Genomic DNA, 22,038 nt, shown 5'->3' on the forward strand with positions numbered 1-22,038 from the left:
TTTCACACCGGAGTGAAATTTCATGCCTGTCTTTTTGACCAAATGAAATCACTCTGGAGTGAAGTTTCACTTCACTTCACCCGTGTATACAACATGTGAGGTTTGTGAATAGACCAAAGTGTTTTCACTTCACTTCACTTCGGCTACCCAAAGTGAAACAGTACGTGTAACCACCCCCTGAGAAATCCAAATATCTCAATTTTTCTTTAAAAAAAAAGTTTGAACTTGATCTTTTTTTTTTTCTCTAGGGCATAAAACCTACTCAAAAAGTTAACTTCATTCACATTATCCCCAAAAGAGGAGACTTTTGCATCAGATTTTAATCATGATATCGTGTATCTATTGCCCAGCAAGCAAATTTTTCTAAAATGTACAGGTACCCTGATTTTGTCCCTTCCGTTATTCTAGTTACTTTTAGTCAAAATTACCTAGTCAAGTTTACTTTTTGGGCCTCTTCTTGTCAGTTTATCATTGGGATGTTCCTAGATTCCATTTTCATGCTCTCATCTATTTCTAAGCTCAGTTTTCAAAAATTGTCCTGACATGGAGATGGTCACAAATTTGTCCTTCCGTTACGCATGTATGATTTGGAATATTTAGTCACCTGATCGCAAGAATATTTTCTTTGGTGTAGTTCTATACCCATACTACTCATTTTTCAAGAAGATTCTGAATTAGAATTTGTCTCGTGGGGATATGTGAATGAATCTTGTTTCCTTCCGTTACGGCATTTTTTTAAATGTATATAAAAAAAGTTCTGAGACTTTTTTGTTTTTTCCGTTCAAAACTAAGGTATTTGAAGACATTTCAATGTGTTCAAGCTGAAAGGTTGAAACACTTCATGACATTTGATGAAAATAAAGCAAAAAGTGTCCTTCCATTACGCTTTTATCATTTAGTTGGTATTTTATGATAGCATTCTCATAGTAATCATAGTTTTGGTAGATTTGTTAGACCCTTTGATTAGCTTCCTTCTACTATACCCAAAAAAGATGTTCCATTGTTAAAAATAAGTTAAATATTAAAAAAAATGAATTTACACATCAACTGATAATTTGTCCCTTCCGTTACACAAAATATATACACTCTACCGTCAACTTGAAAAATATTTATTCAAATTTTATCAGTGGGATTGATTCAACAACTCTGAAGAAGCATTTTTCAATAAACGTCTTTCTTGAAATTGCAATATATAGGGAGAAACACCTAGTCTCCATTGGTTTATTGATAAGGGTTAAAAACTTGACCGGGTGGCAATTAGAGTTACAAACCTTTTATAAAACAATGTTATTGAGGGGCACACAATTTATTATCATGGTAGAACCATTACTTAATACAAATAATAAATTTAGAAGCCTTTTGAGGATAAATATTTTTTAGTGTAACGGAAGGGACAGGGTTGGTGTAATTTAAGATGCACGATCTAACGATTTACGATGCACGATTCGCGATCCGTGCATAAAATATGTTAATTCATGCGTAATTATACTAATCATGATAAAATATTTAGGCAATTTACAAACTTTTATTCGCTGAAACTCAATCATTTTTAAAAACATAATTTATGTAAGATTATACAAATTATATTTAAAAAATCTTTCAGTGCGTTTTTATAGATTAAAAAGGAAGGTGAAAGCCACGTGCATTCACCTTGTGTACTCTCTCTCTTTTTCATAACTTGAATCAATATAGGGAAATTGTTTACCGAAAGAATATTCTTTCTCATAATAGAGCATCCGTTTTTTGCTTCGTACATTACGGTCCGCAAAACATATTGTTCTCCAATATATTCTTTTATTTGCTTTAAGAAAGAAATTCCTATATTCGATTATCGATTGTTAAAACTGAGAGCAAAAATGTTTCTTGTGCATTGTTTATTACTTTCACTTTCTTTATATTGTAAGATTATGCAAGTTATTTTTTTCATAATTTTACGGTCGTAATTATTCGTAGTTCCATTGCTTATTTATTTCTTTTTTTTGGATAAATTTACTGTGGGGAACAAAAGCGAGAAAAGATTATGCCATTGTTTTAGAATTGTGTTATATAATTTATGTTTTATGATAATTATTAAGAATAATCAGCATACTTTATGCATGGATCGCGCATCGTGAATCGCAAATCGTTAGATCGTGCATCTTAAATTACACCAACCCGAAGGGACAGGTGTACCAAAAATGTGGCCTTTACCCACCTTTATATTTAAAAAAAATTAACAAGCGCATTTTTTATCTTTCTACTTCTTCATCTTCCATGAAGCTCTCAAAGTCAAATAGAATTAAGCACATAAGATATTCTTATACAGTAATTGTGAAATATCGTTCCCACTTTGGCTACGGTGGAGTGCATGATGTAACTCGAGCGGCAACAAACTCACCTTCTGTTGGCTGATCATATTGGGCGTTTTGGCGTTACCACCCTCGTCTCGATGCACGGGGCGCCTTCATCATTAACGCTGTCCACCATTTTAAATGAGTTAAAAATAGATCCAAAAAGGAGCCCTCATCAAGAAAGATCATTTGCTTTGGTCTCCGGCTTTGGGAAGTAGTAATTTTTTTGATTATTTTCGATGGAAAATGGTAAGAAACTTAAGTTTACAAGTGTCATTTAGTTTTTGCTGGCTGATAGAATGGCAGGATCCTGGATGGTTTCCCTATGCCCTAACTGAATAGACCTTTTCACCTTTCCATCCGCCATATTGAATTGTATGCAAAAATAAAGGAACGAAAAAGCCGTGGTTGGACTGGGTTGGATTTAGTTGGAAAGTATGCAAAACATATGCAAGTTTACTCAAAGATTGAAAAGACAACAAAGCATCTTATAAATAATATTATAATCATTAGAACAATAAAAGATGGAATTTATCAATCCAAAAAGAAATATTCACAGAACAACAAAAGCCTTTTAGAAATTTGTCCTTAAAGACATAGCATATTCTTTTTTCATGCCATTAAGAAATTCCACGAAGACGGAGTACACACATCAAACTTTCAAAACACGTAAACTGAAAAGCAGTAATTATGACGTCACACATTACAGTATCAATGTTTTGATTTGATCATTTGGCGGCTCTATTCCCAGGAGAATAATTTACCGTCAGCCGAATAAGGATTATTTTTTACCTTCGCTGATGATCTTTCAGTTTGAATTAATGTCTAATGTTATTGATTTTTGAAGAGCTTGTTCTAAGAGATGAGTGAACATAATTATTTTTAGTTTTCAAGAGAAGCAAATCTAATCTTTCTTCTACAAGATTACACTTTAATATAATGCCAATTATGCATGTAAGTTTTATATTAATACTTTCTTTTTGCATAAGGGAATTTCACCACGGCAATTCGGCCACCATAATTTTTGCATACAATTCAATATGGCGGATGGAAAGGCGAAAAGGTCTATTTGAAATTGATTTTTTGTCACTGAATAACAGTGGTAAAAAAGTGCTTGGAAATTACCCTGCTAGTTTCAGGCCCACAGAATAATTGATTTCAGCAACCAAAACCTGGCCATAATAAAACACCCTGGGCATGTGCCGGCCAGTTTTGGGTCATTTTTGAGGACTTTAATAATCAAGTTCAAAATCGCCAAGCAATGGCCCAACAAAGTTTGGGCCATACTGTGGATTTTTACTTTTAACTCATTATAATGGAAAACCAGTCATTTTTGCAATAAATACCAGAATACTGTACCATGAGTGGTCCTAAATCCGACAGCCCTGCCTAAATCCGACGTGGTCTTTCAAAGATACAAACTAAAATAAAAAAAACCTTTTTGCTGTGACGCAACGAAAATACCAAAGTGTCAACTAAACTGGGAAATTTGATACAGTAAACCAGTTGAACCAAATAATTAACAATAATTGCTTCTTATACGAAACATATTTTTTTTTGCAATATGTCAAACATCATAAATGATAATAAAAGGTAATTACATTCAGACTTTTACAACTCACACTTTTTAATTACATTATTGACATTTTGACATTATAGCCATCTTGTTAGATGTTTTGAATTTGTTTTGAGAATTCTTGCAATAGTTTTTCGTTCAACTTGGAGAAGGAGTGTTTGTAAACATAGAATTTTTTTTCATAACCTTTATTTGGGGGGTCGGAATTAGACAGGGCTGTCGGATTTAGGACCACTCACGGTACTATTCTCAGAAGCTCCCCACTCTGTTGATAGCCTAACACCCAAAATTTGATTTGAAAAGTATCTTGCTTCTGATAAAGAAATAAACTTGCTGGGATAATTTTCATCTTGAAAACTTATAACGTAAAAACAACACAAAAATGTGCAGCTGCTATTGTTTTTTGACCCCGAATGACTCTGCAATCCCCCCCCCCCCAGCACAAGCAAGAAACAGGATGACAAAATTACTATGTGTGTGGTGCTGCATCCATATCAGAACTACTACTTTAAACTCACGTAGACATAATGATGTGTGCTGTTTGGAATGATTCTTCATCAATCTTGACCAAGCTCAAAACAAAACAGCTGCATGTGAACATCAAACTGAAAACAGAACATGCATGCATGCATACATGCGCCATTTTATTTTGTTGTGGTTCTCACCCTTCTCCGTAAACAACTTGAAAGAAAGTGGTATTAGCGGTCTTCTTTCAAAAAAGAAACGCCGGTGGAGACTTTCGATTGATCGTCCACATGATTTTTGCACATGATATTTGAACCCGGACGTAATTTGTGGCGGGAAAACGGAAGAGGTAAATCGCGGGAGTTGCGTTTTGAGGATTGAATTTTGGCGGGAAACAGCTAGGAGCTATTGCAAATTAGGATAAACTATCTCCGGTGTATATTTGAGATTTGAGATCTGCTGCCTTCAACTTTTTCCAGTTAAGTTGGCGCAGCTCCGGCGTAACATTTCCCTACTTTCCAGACTGGAGCTGGGATGATTTATCCTAATTAGAGGCTATGTGAAAAATTCAAACTGAAATATTAAAATGGAAGAATGACAGGAATGATTACATGATACAGATCTGCGTCTTCTTTACTCTTTTAACAATTATGCACATAAAGAAGATTTTACTTTTTAACCAAATATGAACTAGTAAGAAAATATAATAAAACATTTATCCTAACTGGGATAATAATATAGCTTAATTAGGAGGAATAGTACTTTTTAACATTTTATGTGTTACCCGCTTTTCCCGTCATAGAAAAATTAAGAACTTTATAAGTTTGAGGATTACGTAAGGGCGCGAAGCGCCTGAAATGTAATCCAGATTTTATGAATAAAATAGAAACAAACGATCTAATATTGGAGTATAGCCCGATCTCGCTCGCATCGAGGAATCCAGTCTATGATAATAGTGTCAAGTAACGTTTTTAGAAAAAATATAATTCAGATTCCAAGACTTCCGAAAAAAGATACATATCAAGACGTTTTTTATTTACTATGGTCGAAACATCGAATACTTTATAAAGGATGATTTTCCCTAGTTTGGCCAAAATAAGAATGGAATGCAGAGAAAATAACGAGAAGTAATTAGGTTTCAGGTTCTATCTTTGATTGAAAAAACTAGTTTGTAATCAGCGCCATCCGCGATAACCACCACGCCCACGACCACGTCCGCGTCCACGGGGTTTTACGCCTGGCGGGCCATAACCTGAAAAAATACACAAGAGAATAAAATAGAAATAAACAGGATGCCAGGAGCGGGTGGGGGGATATTAGATCGTTGTTTCTATTTTATTCATAAAATCTGGATTACATTTCAGGCGCTTCGCGCCCTTACGTAATCCTCAATTTTATTTCATAAAATAGAAACAAACGATCTAATATTGGAGTATAGCCCGATCTCGCTCGCATCGAGGAATCCAGGCTAAGAGAATAGCTGAAAGCTATTGCTCGTAGCCACCATCAACCTCTCTTCAAAGCTTTTTAGATGCTAAAATACTTCCTTGGAAGTCAGATTCTTTAACTAGTCCTTGTGATAAAACTTTCGGAAAGTTGAGTCAGATTTCCACTTCCCCCTTTTAACAATTTCTGTTAGAGAGATACCTGAGGAAGAGGCTTTCGAGGTTGAAGCTGCTCTAGTGGAGTGAGCTTTAAAAGTTTTTGTATCAATGCCACATAGCCCAAGCATGTTTACTAACCACCTTGAGACTGTACATGATTTAACGGGTGGATTACGGACGGACAATAGATATTTAAAACGTTGTTTATGATCACCTTTTTGATTCTGTTCTTTTGAGATACAGGTCTAATGTCCGACAAACACAGAGACTGACATCTCTGTCATAAACTTTAAATTCCATCGTAGGTGCTTTTTGACCTGGTTTCCAGGTTTTTGAAACTTGAGAAAAAGTGAAGACGTAAACGTCAGGTTGTTTCAGTAGAAAATCGATATCCAAATTTGTTATTTCAGAAACTCTTGAGGCTGCTATAAAGATAGCAAGGTTACCAACTTATAAGTAAGTAAATTGTCAGAAATTGATCATCAATAGGAAGAGTCTTAATGAATTTTAATGCTGTTTCAACATCCCAAACGAAACTATATCGTGGTAATGGTGGTCTTTCATTAAAAATCCCTGTCAAAAGACTTGATACTCTAGGATGCTTACCAACCAAAATGCCTTTAATAGGCTCATGATAGGCAGAAATTGCAGACCGATGGGCTGCAATATAGCCGTACCTATAACCCTGATCAAAAAGATGTGCTAGATAGTCAAGAACTATAGATACATCACATGTAGTGGGATCAATCTGTTTTTCACTACACCAACAATCGAACTTTCTCCAGGCCGATTCGTAATTAGATATTGTTCCAACTCTTCTTGCATTGGAGATGAGATTGGAAGCTCTTTCCGAAATTCCTTCTGAAGAAACTTTCCTGAAAACTTCCATGCCAGGAGTCTTAAGGAGTGGTTTCCTAACAATGGATGAATTTCCCTTTTTGGGTTGCTCAAAAGGCTTTCGTATGAGGGAAGAAGAACCGGAATTGCCAACTGCCATTTCCATTAGTTTTGGGAACCAAGACTGAGTTTGCCAAGCTGGTGTTATTAGAATAAGTTTGACTGTTCCCTCTGAACTTTTGCTAGCACCTTTCTATCAGTTGAACGGGGGGAAAGCATAATTCAAGCCCTGGGACCCAATGTTTGGAATGCATCTCTGCCCAGACTGAATGGATCTGTTTTCCACGAGAAATACTTTTTCAGCTGCTGTTTGGAGACCCTTGACGCAAAAAGGTCTATCTCTGGGGTGCCGAATGTCTGACAAAGTCTCTGAAACACTACTCGGTCTAGTTTCCACTCGCGTGCAATCCCTCACATTTCTCGATTCGAAATCCGCTTCCTTGTTTAATATCCCTGGAAGATGTTCTGCAGTAAGTGTGATCCCCCTGGAAATTAAATAATTCCAAATTTGCTTGCTTATTCTCACTAATTCCTGGTTGTTTGTCCCTCCCATTTTCACTAGGTAGGAGAGGGCAGTCATGTTGTCTATCTGAATATGAATGCTGTTCAGATGACTCTTGTTTTGGGTGAATGTCAATATGGCAAAGTTTGCTGCTTTTAATTCCAGAATATTTATGTGCAGGTCCCTTTCCCTTTCTGACCAAGGTCCCCCGGTCTTCTTTCCTTGGCAGTAAGCTCCCCACCCTTCCTTTGAGGCATCTGATTTTATCAGTAACTGGGGGGTTCCAAAGTAGAGACCTTCCATTGTTCAAACGTATGTTGTTTATCCACCATCTATTTCTGCTCTCCCCTGGGGAGAGTACAATCTGTTTCTCGTATGATAGATAAAAGTTCAACTCTTGAATTACTTGTTTTTGTATAAACCTGTACTGGAGAGGAGCTGGCAGGATTGCCATTGTTGTGGATGATAATGTCCCTATCAGCTGAGAAACTTCCCTTATAGAACTTTTTTCTTGTCCAGCATTTTCAAGCATTTCACAATAATTTTCTGAACTTTTTCCTCTGATAGAGACATTTCCATCTTTCACTGAATCTATAATGATCCCTAAAAATTCTATCTTTTCGTAGGAGTCAATTCTGACTTTTTCGCATTGATTACGAAACCAGATGTTGAAATAGAAAAATCAATGTATCCCTGGCTATCTCCAATTCCTCCTTGGATGAAGCCATCAAAAGAATGTCGTCCAGATAAATTATCAATCTTATCTGTAATTTTCTTAGGAGTGTTATTGGAACTTTCAATAATTTTGTGAATACTAGTGGAGCAGGAGACAGGCCAAAACACAGGCTGAGGAATTGATAAAGTGAACCTTCCCATTCGAAACGTAAGAATTTCTGTGAATTCTGATGGATGGGTATGGAGAAGTAGGCATCCTTCAAATCCACTTTGCACATCCAATCGTTGGGTGAAAGTAGTTCTTTTACAAGGAACAACCCCTCCATCTTGAAATGAGGGCAGTGAATGAAACTGTTCAATGTTTTAATTTATCACAGGTCTGTTCCCCCCATTTTTTGGGAACTGTGAAAAATGTTGCTGAGAAACTGGTCTTTGCAAGGTTTCACTTTTGTTATTGCACCTTTCAACTGCATTTGTTCTATTTCCTGTTCCACTAGTTCCTTTTCTTCTTTGGATAAGTTGCCTGCTTTGGGCAAAAAAGTTTGATGTGGAGTGTCTATAAATGGAATTTTGTAACCTTGAACTATCTCTAGAACTGAGGGGTCCTTTGTCAGTTTTTCCCAGTTTTTGATGAAAAATTTTACCCTTCCGGCAAGTGGTAGACTCTGACTCAACTTGACTGGAAACAGGTTTTTCACTAATCGATGGATTTTGGATTTTGGATAGTCCTGAACAGACAAAATTGGTACTAAATTTGTTTGTAATGAAGAAGAAGTTGGACTTACCAATTCTGTTGTTTCCACTTTGAGATTGGTTGGCTTGGAAAAAATTCTGCCCCCTTCCACTTGTACTGGGTAGGGGGCCCCCACGAAAGGACTGGTTGAGCCCAATTCTGTTCTGTTTATTAACGGACGATTTCGTTTTGCCATCCATTACATTGAAAAATTCTTTAGATTTCTTCTTGAGTTTAACGACTTCCACCATCTTTTCATCAAATTTCTCTCCAAAAAGGCGATTAGAAGAGGTATTCTCTTGAAGGATATCTTTGTTCTCCTTCATCATTTCCTTCACTTTCGTTTTGTCCCCTTTGAGGATTGACAACAATGCATTCCTTCTTCTGTAATAAGATAAGCTGTTAAAGGCTTGTCCAAGCATGGTGACTGTCATGTCTATCAGTCTTGCACAGTCTTTTGCTGAGCGAAGCATGTCGTCCATGTCTGATGTAAACTCCTCCTCCGACATGTTTGAGGTCTGCTCGATTGCCTGATCCTTCTGGATCTCCAAGAATTCCCATACTTGGGACAGGGGTCCAAAAACATTCAAGACTTTGTCTTGGACTGATTCAAACGCTTTGTCAAGCGACAAAGTTTCTTTCGCTCTCATTTCAGATAGAAGCGATCTAATATTGGAATCCATTTCCTTTTTGTTATTTAGATTGTCTGGTATCGGAAACTGATATAAAATTTCATCCTTTATATCACCATCATTAATGTAGGAGTTCATCTGTTTAATGGCATACTCCGCAAGATCAGATTTAATACTCCAAGAGTTTGTTTTGTCTTTGTTAGACAGGTCGAAACGTTCCTCAATTTTAGCAAACTTATTAGTAGGAACAGTGTCGTCACTTTCTTCGATATTTCGACGTTTTCTAGACATTTGCTCAGCTGGATCCTGATTTTGGTCCTTTGGACTGAGGGTTTGGGAATCTGCATTCAACGGACTCTCGACTTGATCCTTATTTGTTGAAGCAGAAGTCATTTCGTTCGATTCTTCAGATGCAGGGATGGTGGGAGGTCGTCAGTAGTCCGACACTTTCTAGTCCGACAGTAAAAATGTCCGACGTTGAATTTGACGAATGCGTCAGTATTCCGACAACAATTTTGTCCGACAACGAGTCAAAAAAAAACATGTAAAACGAAATATGAATCGCCGAAAAGGAGGCACATCTTTTATCAGCAACCACGTGCTTATAAAAATCCAAAATTCCGACTTTGACGTTGGGCCCCAAAACCCAACTTTTCTTAAATTTTGGGAAGCTTCATAATTCTGAACATGCAAAAAGGGCGGTGCATTCTTTTTGCTATAAATTATTTCTAAGAAAATTTTATTGGTCCTTAATTTCTAATTATGTCAAAATGCCAAAATGAACTTTTATTAATATTATCTCAGTAAAAAAACCCTTATTCAACATTCGACACTGTAAAATCTTTCGTTTTCGGACATAAGTGACATCGGAAAAAAAGACTTCTAAATTCTAAATTTATTTTATAGATTCTGACTATTTTACTGTCGGACTAGAAAGTGTCGGACTAGTGACATGCACCCGGGATGGTACTCATTCTGAGGAAAAAATTAGAAAAACGCATCTTAGACATTTTATCTTTAACTTGTCTTGAAGAATCAATAAGTTGTGTACATGTATTTTAATCAGATTGAACTGATTTTCTAAGATTAAAATAACTTACATTTTTGTGGTTAACAAGAAACGTCTTGATATTTCCGCGAGAAAGACTAAAAGAGGTTGATGGTGGCATAGTCATATGACATATGACATATGTTTCTTTCATATGACTATGATGGTGGCTACGAGCAATAGCTTTCAGCTATTCTCTTAGCCTGGATTCCTCGATGCGAGCGAGATCGGGCTATACTCCAATATTAGATCGTTTGTTTCTATTTTATGAAACTAGGTCACAGTGTGGATGTAAACCACACTGAAACGACCGCCTTCCATCACGCATCACGCTCGCGAAAGAGCGCGCGCACATTATTAACGCTTACATGTCATCTCCAATACATTTTAGATTATTCATTGAAAACAGATTCCAATGTAGTCATTTTTCATGTCTCGATTATTCAATTCCGAATATAAGACATTCAGGCAAAAAAAAGAGAAACACCTGGGTAATCTAGTTAAAAAAACCGAAAGTAAATGGTAGACAAAGTAATGAGCCAAGGCAAAACGAGATTAGCGTACCACTATGAAAGAAACCGCCTCCGGCGGTCGATAAAATTCTATAATTTGCATTTATAACACTCGCTTCAGCTTTTCAATCCTAAATCAAAACTAATGAAATGCAATATATAATAATGGTAATAGCATATAACGTAATATGAAAATGTGTATAACATTTACCGCTGTATAATTTACCGCCATATTTCTGCGGAACACTTAATTGGCCGGAACATACAATACGAACAAACGCGCGCGCAAAGATTCGAGATTCCTGTCCAATATCCTTGCGTGAAGCTATGAAGGCCTCCTCACTCGCTACGCTCGTTGCGGGGGCAATAATATAGCCAAATCTTCCATGGGCCTATTGATAAGCTGAAATCGATTGAATATTTACCACAATGGTCCAAAATAGTTGCATGTTGTCTAAACTTTAAGATACAAGACCAAAAGGGCAGTTGTAGAAGCTCTCATAATTTTCACAAGCCTTCAACATATTTGTCTACTTTTAGTTCAAATGTTGCCAAATCTGTAACAGGCTCATTTTTCCATATAATACTGTACTTTAAAAAAAAAGTAGCTTGTAGGTCAACTCAGTGTTTCAGAAAACCTGACACAAGCAAAATATAGGATTTTACCCCCTGACTGATTTTACCCCCGTCCGTAGTTATTTTTAGAATTGTTTTCTATTTTTAGAAACCTTAATAGTTGATTATCATTTCCTGAAAACTTCATCAAAAATATTAAAAGATGTAATTTTTTGACTTTTTTAAATCTGAAGGTTAACTCCCACCTTAATGAGAGCGGGGGGAGGATTTTTTCCTCTTAACAATAAGCAGGGGGACGTCTATTCGGTAGATAAGAGTAGATATTTATTTATTAAGTATCAGGGGAGGGTCAGGGTCAGAATTCGCCGGAAATTCGGCCGTCGAAATAGTTCCTTGGCCGGCGGAAATGCTATCCGGCCGGCGGAAAATTGGCCGTCGGAATAGTCATTTGGCCGGCGGAATAGCCGTCTGGCCTGCGGAAAATTGGCCGTCGGAAAAGTTATTCGGTCTGCGGAAATTGACGTCGAGTTATTTTTTTCGAGCTATTTTTGAGTTATGAAAAACCGAGTTGTTGCGTCCTTTTTCGTAATTTTTGGCTTGATTATAATAAACTTATCAACAATCTGGTGTTCGGGAACCGAGTTATAAAATAGTTTAAAATAAGGAAATTTTAAATAGCTAATCTAAAAGTTATTCAATTTAAAATAACCGAGTAGTTAACAACAGCAAACAACTCGAACAATTAAAGTTAGCAAAAAAAAAACAATAACGATATTGATAATGAATGACATCATACTCATTCATAGTTAAACCAAAATTTATGGAAAATGATATCATAACTCGTTTTTTCGTAGCTCAAAATAAAAACTCGAAAAAAATAACTCGACCTCACTTTTTGAAGACCAGATAACTTTTCCGACGGCCAATTTTCCGCGGACCGGATGACTATTTCGGTGGCCGGACGACTATATTGCCGGCCGAATGACTATTCCGACGGCCAATTTTCCGCCGGCCGGATAGCATTTCCGCCGGCCAGACGACTATTCCAGCGGCCAAGGAACTATTTCGACGGCTGAATTTCCAGCGAATTCTGACCCTGACCCCCCTGATAATTTAGTGACGTCAAACGTCAAACTGGTTATCCCAATGGCTTCGATTGCAGTTTTTAAAGGTATTAATTTTTCATATACAATTTTACTTTTTTTATAAGAAAAACACTTTTAAGAAACATGAGGCTCAGAATGAGAAAATATTTTTAATTCGTTTTTTTTTCAAACCTTCCAATCAAAACAAGATGAGGCTGATTATGTCAAAAAGTTTAAAAACATGTAAGAAACATTTAAGACTCAAAAGAGGCCGATTTCTTAAGAAACATTGAGGCTGCTTTGTAAAACTAGTTTTTAAAAAACAACGTGTATTCGTATGCGTGAATATTCATATTCAATGAAATTGTGTTACCATTCAATGATTCTCTTTTTACTTCCTATATTCATTATTCAGGTTTGTGGTTTTTTGAGTAGTACGATACAAGGTGGTACGTGCTTTCACTCATGTATATGGCGCTTCTGGTTTGAAAAAACCATCAACGGTTATTATGGGTCAAAATGGTAAACAGTTTATTTATAACAAGAAGATCTGAGTTGCATAGGTTGTTCTTCGGTGATTTTTTTTGATTGCCTCATAAGTAATTAGTTGAACTGGACCATGTATTGCTGGATATTGCTGATATTTACACATATTCTGATGTACGGCGAAGCATCAACACTTCAAACATACAACTCTGGAATCCGATTCGAATGCAAAATATTTCCCGGTTTTTATATCGGTTTTGAGGAAAATGAAATATTGGAAAATTCAAATGAAACGTTATTGTATTTAAAAGAAGACAGTATGGTATCCAATAGAACCTTATGGTTTGTTGAAAAGCAAATCGAATGTAACAAAAATGATTATGATGGATTCTATCTTCGTTCGTATACTTACCCTCAATATTATATGTCTTTAACGATTAAGAATACACTTCAATTGACCAGATCATCTGATTCAAAAGCATGTCTCATAGCAGCAGATAAAGAAAATGGTACAGTGACAATCGAATTCTCAAAGTCTACAGACTATTCTTTCTTTGGAATAAACGCTGTTAACCATACTATTGACTTTGTGACTACCTCTATGGTAGATAATAACAAATTTTTCGAAACTTGGAAGCCGGAATATAACGGTGAGTTATTGGCAAGGCTATGGTTCAACAAACCTTTTTGTTAAGTTAATTTTTGTTTTTATTACCATATTTCATCGAACATTCACTCCTTTTTTAAACGCCCTCTCAAGCAAATAAGGCCGCTCTTGAAAGAATTCTTTTTGGCTTTTTCGGTTACTAAGATGGACAAACTTCTCAGAAAGGAAAAATCTTTATCTGACACTTCTTCATAAAGGAGAAGACAGAAACAGAGTTTTGTTTTTAGATAAGAGTGATATCGTTTGCTTACTCATCAATTTTAATTCAGAAACGGACACGGATGGAAGACACTGTCCCGATATGAAATATGTGTCTGAGATGAAACGGGAACATTTATGTAAAAACAAAACCTTTAAGCTTTAAGTGTGTAATAATCTAAATATTTTCATTTTTCATTTTAGCACACCAGGAAACAAAGGGGAACTGTGATAGTGGTAAGCTTTTTCTATTGTTTTATGTTTGCTTTTATAAAATACCTTATGCAAAATCTTAATGGATTCTTACAGATTTTAAATTATTTTCATTTGTGTATGCAGTTGAAACAAAATTGGGTCAAACTGCGCCACCTATTAAAGAAACTATCTTTGTAAAAATTAAGCGAACGAAGTGACTACAAATTGTTTGGATATTTTCCCTCTTTTTAGCCGAAAATTGCTGATTTAGAGTGAAAAAACACAAATGAGCACCAAAATTAGCAATCACAGACACGCTTTTGCAGGGATAAATGACTAACCTATACTAGACGTCACGGCTTTTTTTCTACGCTGTAACGTCTAATCCACTTTGCGACCTTTTCGAATGTTTCACTTTAAACGTTTGAAGCTCTTGCAGTATCAAAAAAAATCGAACTTGCGTCAAAACACTTGAAAGACTTCTAATCGTCAAAGTGGAACTCACTAAGAAACGGGATGAAAAATCCCGGTTTTTGGTGATGTTTTTGGTGAGGTGCTCGCTGGGAAATGACATACTAGTAGTGGAGTTTACTATATCATTTCCCTGCTTTTTGGTGCCCCAATTAAATCGACGCTTAGTTTGCTTGAAATAAACTACTTTGATCATTTGGTTAACTCGTTATTAAAAGACGTAGGTCAGTACTTATCTTCCAGTGCTACTAGAAGTATCTTATCCTAACTTGAATGGCTATTGTTTAAGTTTTGAAGCTCAAATTCTTGATATCCGTAAGTCATTTTTCTAGCAGTAACACCCAAAAGAATCCGGGATTTGACCTCTCTCTGTTACTAAAAATAGAAACACGAAGGTTCAAAATCCGGCTTTTTTCGAGTGCTTCCGTTAAAAAATATGACGTCATCTTGACTTACGCATATCAAAAATACAGTAGCGTAGACAAGAGGGGCGCAAAATTTGTGTAGGAGAGTAGATTTTATGACACTCTCATTATCTATTCATAATGAAAAAAGATAATTACAGTGTCATAAAAATCTGCTCCCCCACACAAATTTTGCGCCCCTCCACGCTACTGCAAATAGGCCCCTTGTGTATTTTTTCGCTATCTAATAAAATCATTTTTCGAAATGGAAAAAAAAACAGATCTTTTTCGAAAATCTTTTTATTTCTCATTATACTTTAGCTGGCGGAGCATGGAGCATATGGAGTGATTGGAGTCTTTGTAGCTCATCATGTGGTAATGATGGAATACAAAAAAGATATCGAAAGTGTTTCTCTGATCAATGTTTGATTGAATTCGATGTGGATATCAAAACTTGTAATCGTCAAAGGTGCCCAGGTAGCTAAAAGTAAATAAAATCTGACCCTTATATCATAGTACCCAGAGCCACTGGTGGTACCATTTTTTCATGCCATTTCATACCATTTCACTGATGGGCGTTGGTAAAACCCTGAGCTCTATCAGAATTATAAAAAAGTGAACGAAGGAACTAAATTCGAGTTTGTTATTATACGACTTCCAGGTACCTTTCTTTTTATGATACTGAGAAAAAGTTCTTTCCTAGTCCTATTTTTTAAACAGGTGTACTGATCTAATTGTTCTATCCCGAAATTATAAGAATTCTAGCTTTGTTGCCACCGGAGGAGGCCTAAAGCTTCTGAGGATGGCATTCATAGCTTCACGCATAAGGAAGTTGGGGAAACACCCGGGGAAACATCTCATAATTTTGCGCGCGTTTTTCAGTATTTTAGTTCCGCTTAACGGTAAGCAGTCTTATCTTACGGTCTCTCTATTGTTTTATCATCATCAAAAAGACTCTTGAAGACTTCTCCGGAGTTATTTTGATCTGATGACTCATTTTGTTATGTCAGATTGTCTTTTTCTTATCCCTAGAGAGTTAAATGAATCTAAGGAAATTCCCTTTTCTGGGAAATTCCCTTTTCTGGGAAATTCCCTTTTTATATCACAAGTAGTTCTATCACAAGTAGCTCTTCATAGGTTAAAAATATTACTCTACTCAAGGTATTCGAAAGTTGCTAAACGTGTACATTAGTAAAATGTAAAATAACATATGATTATGAAGAGAGGTATCTTCAGATATATACGCTTTTTATAGGAAAAACCAGTAAGTCATAGGATTCTGGCTGGGCTGCTCTTAAATTTATATGAGTTTTTTCAGTCTTAAATGTCAATGTTAATTAAAATGGAAACATGTACTTCTCAGTAATTTCTGAAATTTGAGGTTCAGATTCTTCTTAATTTGTTCTTAGGTTTTGGCCAAATTTCAGCCTCGTATTCTTATGAAATTGTTCTTATAAAAAACGTGTAAGACAAGGCACAGATATCACTCTAAGTAGACTGTAAATTACTCCCTTGACACATTTGTTAGCATTTGAAAGAATTTTGTCTCAGATGAGAGGTCACTCTTAACAAAATTACTGTAGGGCTAAGATCATTCGTTTGAACGCAAACTCAACTCTATGTGTTCGTTTTGCTGCGGTGGCACCTTAATGAAAGTTATGGCTAGTATATTTACTAATCCATAGAGCATTATTTTTTATTTTCCTCAAAATAACTTTATATGATTTTCTAAACCTAAGGTTCTAGTGAAGATTTAAGTTTTGATAACTAAATAATTTTAATTTTCGATTTTTGATTCCAGTACAAGCAGACTACTACACAACGCTTTGGAAATGTTATTACTGGCCTCCCGTTCATGGTCAATGGAGCAATTGGTCAACTGTAAACGAAACATTCCAAAACGAGACGACGTGCCCTGGGAAACTTTCGTTCGCAACACGACAGTGCGATTCTCCGACACCAGAGTATTGCGGAATGTATTGTGGATCCAGTAGTATCAAGATTGATATATTTCCTGGTATGTGACACAATTTTTCAAATAGATATACTTTTGTAAATATAGAAATATTACTTTTTTATATTTCCAAAGTTGTGGAAATATCATATTTCATGATATTTCCATATCATATTTCATGATATTTCCAATTCCGAAATTCATTGAAACATCCTATTTTCAAAATATTTCCAATTTTTGAATTTGAAATATTTTGAAAATATGATATTTCAGATTTGGAAATATCATGAAATATGGTATTTTCATAACTTAGAAATATGGAAAAGTCATATTTCCATATTTACAAAAGTATATGGAAATATCATATTTTCAAGATATTTGCAGGATTGGAAACCTCTTATTTCGCCCAGTGGAGGGGGCATGGAAAAATTGGCTTTTAAAATCACACCCTTACACTACAGTGCAGCAAAAAATTGATAATATTCATACCCTTACAGTGCATTTTCCTCGAATTGTCAACTCTTTTTGAGCAAAACAAGACGACTCAGAGTCGAAAATTTCGCAAAGTATTTGATTATAGTGGGGGCCACTAGGTCGCCAAAAAACTTCTCGTGTGCAGCAGCTTGTGCAAAGGGATTTTATGATTGAATATTGTTCCTTAAATGTAGAAGATCATAATTTGAGAGGTGGGGCCGGGTGGGACCACCCGCTGCCATGGAAACTGACGTCATTGGTTACTATGGCAACCAAAGTAAAAAGTCGTCAAAATTGAAAACATTTTTGTTCCATTCGAAAGAGCATGAAAAATGATGAAAAAAAGATCGCAACCTATATCTGAAAATGAATATATCATGAGATAATAAGGAAATAAGGCAAAATGACGTCATGAAACGATGACGTCATTGAAAAATAAAAATTTGTCAAAATTCAAAAAATTTACTTTTTTTTGGAAAGAATACCTATGGTGAACATAAAATATTATTACGAAAAAGTCAGAAAATCCTTTTTAAGAAGTGTATTAGCCTAAATTGATATTTTTAAATTTTGCCTGTAATAATGTGCTGGCTGGGCGTACTCCCAAGCTCCAACCTTCGACAGGAAAAAATTGAAAATATCAACAAGCTGCTGCACACAGGAAGACATAGTGGCCTCTACTATTATTCATAAATGAAATAATCATATTAAACGACTGGGGAATACAAGGGTTGAAGAATGTCAATCGGACCTCTAACAGAGAATAAAGTTACCCTTACAGAGACAAGGCGAAAAAGTGACTCTTAGAGCACATTTTCAAAAAATGTTCTAACCTTCTAGAGATTTTTTTGACTTTTCAAGTTCGTACCTTAAATAATTCCGAGACTTGGGAAGGTTAAAAACAGAACCTTAGCATCAGCATATACCTGGTATATACCTATTTATGCCCAAGTACACCCCCACACCTTCACCATTAAAAGAATGCAATAAATAGAACGGAGAGCTATATTGTCACCTAAATGTGAACTGTCCCAGTGTGGCCAAGTTACATTTCAATATCATACCAATATCTTTGACTATTTACAAAATATTAAAATGTTTACACCTTGTAGATGAATCAAAAATAACTGTTTCAAGGCTCGAAAAGCACAAATTTGGAAAATTACATGAATATTTTAAATGTGATGGAAATTAATTTAAATTTTTAAGGCCAATTTTTTTTCTGCAAAAATGTTTTACCTTTAAGCTACTGCTACTTTGTTACTGCTGTTACTTGCCTTGCATCCATATCATTGGGACGTGGAGTTACATATTTTTTGAGAATTTATTGATTGACTATAGGAAATCGATTTTGGAGCAGGTCGATCAAATTTGATTGACTTCCGTTTCTTTTTTTGATGAATAACCAATCAATTTGTTCCAATATTCGATAGGTAATGAAGCCCATTAGAAAATTTTGAGTATTGATCATTAATTGGATTTGAATGATAGCATAAAATTATCAAATACCTATCAATTACTGTACGTTGGTCTAATGTCAACATCCCCTTCTAATTTCAACATCCTTCTTTAAAGATAGGAATAATTGGTAGGTCAGAATCGCTGATGGAAACTATTTTTCTTTGCTTAGCGAATCAGAGAAGAAAATACGTTTTGTCTATATAAGTGATCCCAACCTTCCTATTATTCCTATCTCTAAAGAAGGGTGTCAGAATTAGAAGAGGGATGTCGACATTAGACCAACTTACGGTACTAGAACCTATCGATATCCAGTCAATTGATTTGTTATCGATGTGTCATCGATAGGAAATAAATCAATTGTTTTGGAGTGGGAGTCTGGCACTGTATAAAAAAGTTTGTCTTTGAGTTATATATCTGATCAATCAAAACTCAAATCCATTGTATATACAGTATTCAATCAAAGTTGATACAGATTTTACAGTAAGATTTTGATATAGATTTCAACAACAGTTTTGCCGTTTTCCCTCGCATCCATTTGGGTTGACCGGGTGAAGGCTCGTACACTTTCCAAGTGAACCGCTGTGAGTGGGAATCCTAAACTTTGACGCCTGCTTAGCAATCGATATGATGATATAAATGATATCATACTTCAGGATGCATCGTCTCTTATTTTCCCCTATTTTCTACTTTCCTATCTTCTATCCTGATTTTCTATCTTTCTCAAGTGTTTCTAACTGTTTTCTAAGTATTTTTCTGAAATTTGCCCGTACCGGTGAAACAGGTCTCCCACCCCGGCTCGAAGCACCAAATGCAAGCAACCTTGGTTTGCAATCCCAATGCTTAACCGCTTGCGCCAACGAGACACAACAGAAAGCTGTCATTCACAAATACTTATAGCGTGTAATTTACAGACCATAACTAAGAAAGCTCCCAACCCTACCGGCCTTCGGCCTTATATTGTGACTCTGGAGCTCCAACCCTAACCCTAACCCTAACTGATAATAACCGAACCCCCGTCTAGGTCCGCGGATTGGAAAATTTCACTTGCATCCTGGAGTATGATATCATTTACCAACCGTAGCAATCAAGGTAACTTTTTCCAATCGATGACTAATCGATAAATAATCGATGGATTGGATGATATCGTTTGATTTCAATAATAGAGGATATCGGATTTAGATAAATGCAATGCATTCTGGTTTCTAGGGACTCTCAAAGGAATTATAATCTATTATAATTGATCTATTATAATTCCTTTGAGAGTCCCTAGAAACCAGAATGCATTGTATTTATCTAAATGCGATATCGTCTATTGATACATGATAGACAGAATCCATAATCAATATTTATTTCACGGGAAGCTCGATTGGCTATCAATTGCATTTGTGATCCATTTTCCATCGATTTATTCTTAAGATGTTCGATTGATCACAATTGACAGCCAATGAGTCCAATCGATTAAAAAACTAATCTATTATCAGTTAGAATAGTCTCGATTATTGAAATCAATCTAAATCCAATCAATCGGTTGGTTATACCAATTAGTCATCGATTGATATTGAGCCTGGAAAATGACAATTAACACATCCATCGCACCTACTCTAGCTAGCGAAAAGGTAACTTCTCTATCAGATTGACACCCCCTGCTATAAATTTTTCTGTGAAATACTTAGTAAATGATAATACTTAGTAAATGATAATCTGTCTTACAACACAACTTAATCAAATATCAACAAATAATTCTACTTGTAAAAATGAAGATCATACCTGAACCTGTCTGTGTTGTTGTCTGTATTATTGTTGTTGTGTGTAGTGATGTTCAAGAGCAACTCTAATTGTAAGATTCATATCACTTTATTGGTGCATTACTAACTACACAAACATAAAATACTATGCTATTGTAAAGAAATATAAACCTCTTTAAGTACTCTAAGAACATCAAAAATCCAGAGCAAGTCTGACAGCGTGATCGAATCCGCCATTTTAAAAAACTAGCAATGTTTACGAATGCCTGGTTCTACCGGGTTTGTGTACTTTACGATGCACGATCCAACGATTTGCGATTCGCGATGCGCATAAATTATGCTAATTACAGTAATTATGCGGATTTTAATAATCCAAACAGCGCAATGTGGCGGGGGCAAATTTCAATTTCTGAACCTGGGAATAGTGTGAAGCAAAATCCGTATAGAAGACAGAACTTTACCTAAAATTACTCAAATTTTGAACGCACCAAAGATACAAAGACCCCGAATTTTCCAGTTATTTTAGCTTTGGCACGGTTGCAAAGTTGAGCAAAACAAGCCAAGTATTTTCAAGACCAATTCTTGGAAAAAGGGACTTAACGCTGAAATACTTAAAAAGAAAACAGAAACTCTCAAAAGGCCATTAGTTCGGTGGCTTTGGATTATGTCTTTATTACAAACACCCCATCTCAATTGTTTTCGATGGTTGAAAGAAAAGAATTTCACTTGAAAGTCATCAACGATTATCTAAGTAAGAGTGAGTTAGATGTTCTTCCAACCCGTCGCAAAGAAAGATGAGTACTCTTTTGTGCTTAATTGTAGGGGGTGGAATAAGCGGGGAGGCTGGGTACTTCCGGGAAAAATCCATAAATGGGGGGGGGGGTCGTTATAAAATGATATTGGGGTAATTTTCCCAAAAACCCCTAGGAAAATGTAGGTTTTGGCACTTTTTCAGACTTTTTTGGGAAAAATTCATAAAATGGGGGGGGGGGGTTATTATAAAGTGAAATTGCAAAGTGACCCCCCCCCTACAATTAAGCACAAAAGTGTAGAGGAAAATTTACGAGATTGGTTGCTCCGTGGTGACTAAGGGGATTGCTAGGCGCAAGATAACCCGATAACTAGATTTCAACAGATCTAAGGAAAGGCGCCACTAAAGGGAAACGAAAAAGACAATTTTCTACAATGTTCTAAAATATGTATAAGTTTTCGTTTTTAAAAATGACTCTGCTTTAAAAATTCCTACTTTAAAAAAAACTGCTAATAAAAGTATGAAAAATAAAAAACATCTCAAACACTAACCAAACTCTTTTAAAGCCTTGACGTTTTTAAGCAATTTTCAATGACA

The 22,038-nt window shown here is 35.8% G+C and overlaps 2 protein-coding genes across 3 annotated transcripts in view; one reads left to right on the plus strand and one right to left on the minus strand.

Moving 5' to 3' along the window:
- Positions 1–5,502: 5,502 nt before the first annotated feature.
- Positions 5,503–9,831, minus strand: LOC136804380 (uncharacterized). The gene is made up of 2 exons (XM_067061093.1): positions 8,835–9,831; positions 5,503–5,623 (listed from the first exon to the last, which is right to left on the minus strand). Exons 1-2 carry the CDS (start codon positions 9,805–9,807, stop codon positions 5,547–5,549), a joined length of 1,050 nt encoding a protein of 349 aa, XP_066917194.1. The 5' UTR covers positions 9,808–9,831; the 3' UTR covers positions 5,503–5,546.
- A 3,338-nt stretch (positions 9,832–13,169) lies between these two features.
- Positions 13,170–22,038, plus strand: part of LOC136804382 (coadhesin-like) — a 31,607-nt gene continuing 22,738 nt past the window's right edge. Inside the window, exons 1-4 of one of the 2 annotated variants that reach the window (XM_067061094.1) lie at positions 13,170–13,771; positions 14,191–14,223; positions 15,378–15,533; positions 16,858–17,073. In XM_067061094.1, the coding sequence (XP_066917195.1) occupies positions 13,255–13,771; positions 14,191–14,223; positions 15,378–15,533; positions 16,858–17,073 (922 nt within the window). In that variant the 5' untranslated portion in view covers positions 13,170–13,254. The remainder of the gene's footprint in view (positions 13,772–14,190; positions 14,224–15,377; positions 15,534–16,857; positions 17,074–22,038) is intronic. The other variant, XM_067061095.1, reaches the window with a different exon arrangement.

The sequence above is a fragment of the Clytia hemisphaerica genome, unplaced genomic scaffold (assembly GCF_902728285.1).
Source record: "Clytia hemisphaerica strain Z4C2 unplaced genomic scaffold, Clytia hemisphaerica genome assembly, whole genome shotgun sequence".
Lineage (NCBI taxonomy): Eukaryota > Metazoa > Cnidaria > Hydrozoa > Leptothecata > Clytiidae > Clytia > Clytia hemisphaerica.

Bases quoted from the DNA above. Each gene is read 5' to 3' on its own strand.
- LOC136804380 (XM_067061093.1), bottom strand. From the start codon at position 9,807: ATGACTTCTGCTTCAACAAATAAGGATCAAGTCGAGAGTCCGTTGAAT. The intron at 5,624-8,834 runs GTAAGTCCAACT...GTATTTTTTCAG, and splicing joins AAGTGGAAACAACAGAATTG to GTTATGGCCCGCCAGGCGTA.